Source organism: Saccostrea cucullata, unplaced genomic scaffold, assembly GCF_032062105.1.
Source record: "Saccostrea cucullata isolate Sc308-1 unplaced genomic scaffold, CSIRO_AGI_Scuc_v1 ctg22625, whole genome shotgun sequence".
In the NCBI taxonomy this organism is placed as follows: domain Eukaryota; kingdom Metazoa; phylum Mollusca; class Bivalvia; order Ostreida; family Ostreidae; genus Saccostrea; species Saccostrea cuccullata.
Genome location: NW_026934924.1, coordinates 1 through 5,554, shown reverse-complemented (window position 1 = coordinate 5,554; position 5,554 = coordinate 1). Strand labels below are relative to the sequence as shown.

The 5,554-nt window shown below is 35.1% G+C and overlaps 1 protein-coding gene across 1 annotated transcript; it reads left to right on the top strand.

Moving 5' to 3' along the window:
* The first annotated feature begins 652 nt into the window (after window positions 1-652).
* LOC134241554 (uncharacterized) lies at window positions 653-5,548 on the top strand. Its single transcript, XM_062723593.1, has 4 exons — window positions 653-966; window positions 1,214-1,354; window positions 1,527-1,712; window positions 1,860-5,548. The coding sequence occupies exon 4, from the start codon at window positions 2,174-2,176 to the stop codon at window positions 5,291-5,293; it is 3,120 nt and encodes a 1,039-aa protein (XP_062579577.1). The 5' UTR covers window positions 653-966; window positions 1,214-1,354; window positions 1,527-1,712; window positions 1,860-2,173; the 3' UTR covers window positions 5,294-5,548.
* The last annotated feature ends 6 nt before the right edge of the window (window positions 5,549-5,554 follow it).

Here is a 5,554-nt window from a genome sequence, read left to right as displayed (position 1 = left end):
CAATGTTAATGCTATTAATTTTAACAGGTAATCAAATAATATCCAAGTCAGTCTGTCATTGCTAAAAAAAATCTTATTGTAACTTAGAAGAAAGGGATGAGAGAGAGAGAGCAGTAAAATTAATCCCTTGGGATTAATTATCCTCATATCCTAGTCATTCTGTCATTGCTAAAAATATCTTTTGTAACTTAGAAGAAAAGGATGAGAGAGAGAGAGCAGTAAAATTAATCCCTTGGGATTAATTATCCTCCTTGCTGCAGAAAATTTAGGGGCTTATCTTTATCTGTCACTAGAAGATTAATAAAAACCTTAATTTGTCTGCAACTAATGTTTGTTTTTAAGTTTAGGTCAAGCCTGGATGATACAATGCACATGTAAAATCACTGAAACTAGCATTTTATAAAAGCATGCCTAAATCTTTTTTAAAAATACATGCAGTTATTATAATGTATGAGGTTTTCCCAGGGGTTTTGTGTAAATACAAGGTTTAACTATTTACAGGTGGTTTTTTTTAGGACCTTCAGGAATTATCTTGAAAATATAATATATATTTTTTTAAAAATTTGTAATCAAGTAAAACTCTTGTTCCATAAACTGCACCCTCTTATTTCTACCCCTCAGCGGGCCCTTGCTTTTACCTTCCCTTATTTCATTAATTAAAATTAAATGTCAATTCATAGTCAACAAATTGTCTCTATATATCCATAAAAAAGTCCCTTTTAACGGAGGGTTCTATTTTGTACATTGCAGGCAGTGGTTCTACAGCATGAATGAAATAATTTATCTGTAATTTTGTATTTTTAACTGGTATTTTACTAAAACACTTTTCATTGGAAAAGGGGTGAATATGTTTGAATTGTATTATTGAAACAGTTGTGGTTTTTTTTAGTGTCAAGAGATATGTCTAGCAGGCGACTCAAGGAGAAAGAGAGGCTTCGCAAAAGAAACAGTAGAATTTCTAACCAAGTATGTATTTTGTGTCCTACTTATAAGTATATGCATGCTTTTCTTTCTGCACCCAATGATATCAATAATTGTAAATTGGAAAAATTGATACTGATGCATGTCTCCAAGTTTGATTAATTTATCATGTAATCAATTAAATTTCCCTTTCACAGACAATTTAATCTAACACTCAATCACTTTTTCTCTTATAATTACATAGTGAATATGAATAATAATGTTGGACTCAAGATTATTGTGGTTTTTACAGATTTCTAATCAAGATAACATTAATGGATCTTCAGAACAGCAAAAAGATGAACATCCGGTTGTTATTACAGCAGCAGAGACTGGTTCTTGTAAAGAAAAACCTATCCATTCCCTACTCACTGAATTTTGTGGTCATAATAAGGTGAATTTTGTCTAATTATAATTGCTGTGATGAATTATGTTGAATTTCATATTATTTAAGGAGTAATTGAATTACAAGTAAGCTTTCTTGATTCAGTTCCTATTGATTTCATTGCCAAAAGCATGCACTATTTTTGTAAAAATATGTGTTCATATTTTCTAATGTTATAAAGAATGCAGTCAACATTGAAGTATTTGGTGTACCCATCAACTACAAAATACCAAAGACTGTGCAAAGGGAAAGAACTTCTGTTGGGAACACTGTGGATAAGGAGAAAGATGAGTCTTTACAAAGAGAAATAACTCCTATAACAAATATTGATCCTTTGGAGAAAAATGAGCAAATTTCAAAAAGAAAGGTAAACATATTCAACAATTATATAAAAAAAATTCTCTTTACTCTGTATGAATGTAAGTTAGCTATGTAAAAAAAACCCTTTTGACAAAATAAGCTAAAAAAAAGTTCTGTAAAACATATTTCTCATGTCATTTTTTTATTCACACAGAATTTATGCATGAAAGACCTTATGAGAAGAAAGAGAGATGATGTCATCTACAGACACAAAGAGCAAAAAAGAGATTTAAAACAAAAACAACACAAGAAAAATGAAGAATTAAAGAAAGGAAATAAAGTTTGCAAGCAAAAGGAGAGTTCTTTAAAAAGGAAATTAAAGAGAGCAGATAAAGATTACAGAAAAGCTGAACAAGAAAGAGACACATTACGGAGAAAAAAGTTAGAGAAAATCTCAACTACAGGACAGCTGAAAAAAACCGAGAAACATTACAAAAAAAATTGCATAGAAATAATCCAGAATATAGAATGTATGAACAGAAAAGAGACACTTTGCGGAGAAAAACAGTTAGAGAAAATCTCAACTACAGGACAGCTGAAAAAAAACGAGAAACATTACAAAGAAATTTGCATAGAAATAATTTAGAATATAGAATGGCTGAACAGGAAAGAGACACATTGCGAAGAAAAACAGTTAGAAAAAATCTCAACTACAGGACAGCTGAAAAAAACCGAGAAACATCACAAAGAAATTTGCATAGAAATAATCCAGAATATAGAATGGCTGAACAGGAAAGAGAAGCATTATGGAGAAAATTGCAAAGACGAAAACTAGAATATAAAGCAGTAGAAAAAAAGAGAGAAAAAAATGCAAAAAAAAGAAAACGAAGTGATCAAGACTTTAGAGAAAGAGAGAAAATAATGAATACAGGGTATCGAAGAGCAAAGAGAAGAGATCCTGTTTACAGAGCCAATGAAAGAGAAGGAAACACAAGAAGGACAGCCGAACAGGAAACATCTATTGACCAGTGCATTAGCAATTTTCATAGAGCAGTAGAACAAGGACCAGTGTACACTTGTACAAGCTGCCATCAACTCCTGTATAAGCACAGTGTTTGTAAATATTCAGGTGCTTTTTCCGATGACGACAAACAGAAGGATGCTGTTAGAAAATTGCTTGATATATGTCCACAAAAAGTCAGTGCTCCTGGAGAGGTTTGGGTGTGTAAAACATGTCAGTCACATATGAAAAAAGGCAAAATTCCACCATCATCAGTACTTAATAGGATGAACTTTCCAGATCAAGGCCCCCTCCATGACTTAAATCCTTTAGAACAAACATTGATTGCTGCAAGATTGCCTTTCATGAAAATTCATCAAGCACCCATAAGTAAACAACATTTTATCAATGGAAATGTTGTGATGGTACCAGCTGATGTTTCCAGCACAATTAAAAATCTTCCAAGGCTTCCCTCTGACACTGCTACAATAAAGGCCACTCTGAAGAGGAGACTGAGATACAAACATCATGTGTATTGTTTGAATATAAGACCAGAAGCTGTACGTGAAGCTGCAAAGTTTTTAGCTACAGCACCTTTATACAAGGAACATGGAATCTCGTTTGATGAAAGCTGGAATTGTGAAACTGAAATGGAAGCACAAAATATTGATATCAACATTCATAGTAATAGTGTCCCAGAATCCAACTCAGAAGATTGTCATACGCCACCTCCTTTACTTACTGATTCAAGGGAAAGCATGCAACTAGGCCTTGAAGATGCAAGAAAAGAGGATGAAAATTGTTCGTTGGAGGATGGCATCAATGATCCTGATGACGATGATAAATGGAGTGAGGTGGATATCTATGAATCAATGTGTGGTGAAGCAGACACACTTCTTACTGCACCAAGTTTTGTGGATCAATCAGAAATGGAGCAAGTCTACAACTACGCACCTGGAGAGGGAAGTATTCCAGTTAGCATATTTATGGAAAAAGACAGTGAAGAACTTGCATTTCCAGCCATTTTTTGTGGAAGAAGGCGTCCAAGTAATACAGAGAGACCAGTGAGGGTTACTTATGGAGAAATTGTTAAATCAGAGCTCAGAAATGTAGACAGACGAGCAGCCAGATCAGTGGAAAACCTGTTTTTTAAAACAAAGAAGATCCAAATGAAGACTTTGATAGATCAAACACAGATAGCCCTTAGAAAAGTAAAAACTAGCAACCATAGCCTTTCAGCTAAAGATGTAAAGGGGGATGCTGCATTGGATTTGATCCACCATGATAAGGCATACAAATTTCTCGCAAATATCAGGGGCTCTCCACCATATTTTGAAAAAGTTAGTAAGGATCTATTTGCCTTCATTCGAAATTTGGGTACAGCAACTTTCTTTCTTACCCTATCTGCAGCAGAGACAAAGTGGTATCATCTACTCAAGATACTTTCACAAGTTGTAGATGAAAAGATTCTCACAGATGATGAAGTTAGCCAACTAACATGGCCACAAAAGTGCCGTCTCATACAGTCAGATCCAATAACGTGTGCTCGTCACTTTGATTTCTCAGTGCAGAAGTTCCTGAATAAGTTCCTTTTAACAAAGGCTAACCCCTTATTTGAAATCACAGACTACTTCTATAGAGTGGAATACCAACAGAGAGGATCACCACATATCCACATGTTGTTGTGGTGCAAAAATGCCCCGAAGTATGGAGAGCACTCAGAGAGTGAAGTTTGTAATTTCATTGATGAATACATCACATGCAAAAAGCCAAATGAAGATGAGTCGATATTTGACCTTGTTCAGGTTCAGAAGCACAAACATAGCCACACATGCAAGAAGCGGAACAGGAAGATATGTAGGTTTAACTTTCCCAGACCTCCTATGAAGGCTACTGCTATCTTAGAACCACTGAAAACCCCAGAAATGTCAGAGGAAGACATACATATACACAAACAATCCTGGAATAAAATTCATGAGTATCTGCAAAATATTGATGAAAATGATGAAACAATTACCCATGAAGTACTTCTGTCCAGCCTAAGTATGACTGAAGAGGAATATGTATGTGCCATCAGAACATCTATAAAAGCAACTACTGTTTTCCTCAAGCGATCCCCACAGGAAATTCGTATCAACAATTACAACAGAGCTACTCTAGAGGCATGGCGTGCAAATATAGATGTTCAGTTTGTTCTAGATGTATATGCCTGTGCAACCTATGTGGCCTCTTATGTTACAAAGGCACAAAGGGGTATGAGTGAGCTACTAAGAAAAGCAACAGAAGAAGCAAGACAAGGGAATCAGTCTTTAAAACAGCAAGTTAGATGTGTTGGTAACAAGTTTCTGAATGCAGTAGAGCTGAGTGCCCAGGAAGCTGCCTATATATGTCTACAGCTACCAATGAAAAGAGCTTCAAGACAATGTATGTTCGTCAACACCAGTCCACCAGAAGAACGTGTTACCTTGTTGAAACCAGCCAAAATTCTTGATTCCTTAGATGATGAGGATGAGGATATAGAATGCTCCAATGTCCTCAAAAGGTATGGAGACAGACCACAGGAATTGGAAAATATCTGCTTAGCAGAATTTTGTGCCTGGTATACTGTGGAGGACACCAAAAAAAACATCTTCAAGAGGGTTCAGTAGAACTAAAACTGTAGACAATCTTCTCCCAGAACCAGTAGATGTAGAAAATGAAGATGAAGAAAGTAATGAAGAAGACCAAATTGCCAATAACACCACAAAGGCAGAAAAATACAGAAGAAGAAAAATTCCAAGAATTTTAAGAACAGTACACTTTAATCCAGAGAAAGACTCAGAGAAATATTATCGAGAGCTGGTAATGCTTTATTCTCCATGGAGAGATGAAGAAAAATTGCTTGGAAATTACAACTCCTTCAAAGGCAA

What these genes read in the sequence shown, in the direction of transcription:
- LOC134241554 (XM_062723593.1), top strand. Translation starts at nt 2,174, where the DNA reads ATGTATGAACAGAAAAGAGACACTTTGCGGAGAAAAACAGTTAGAGAA.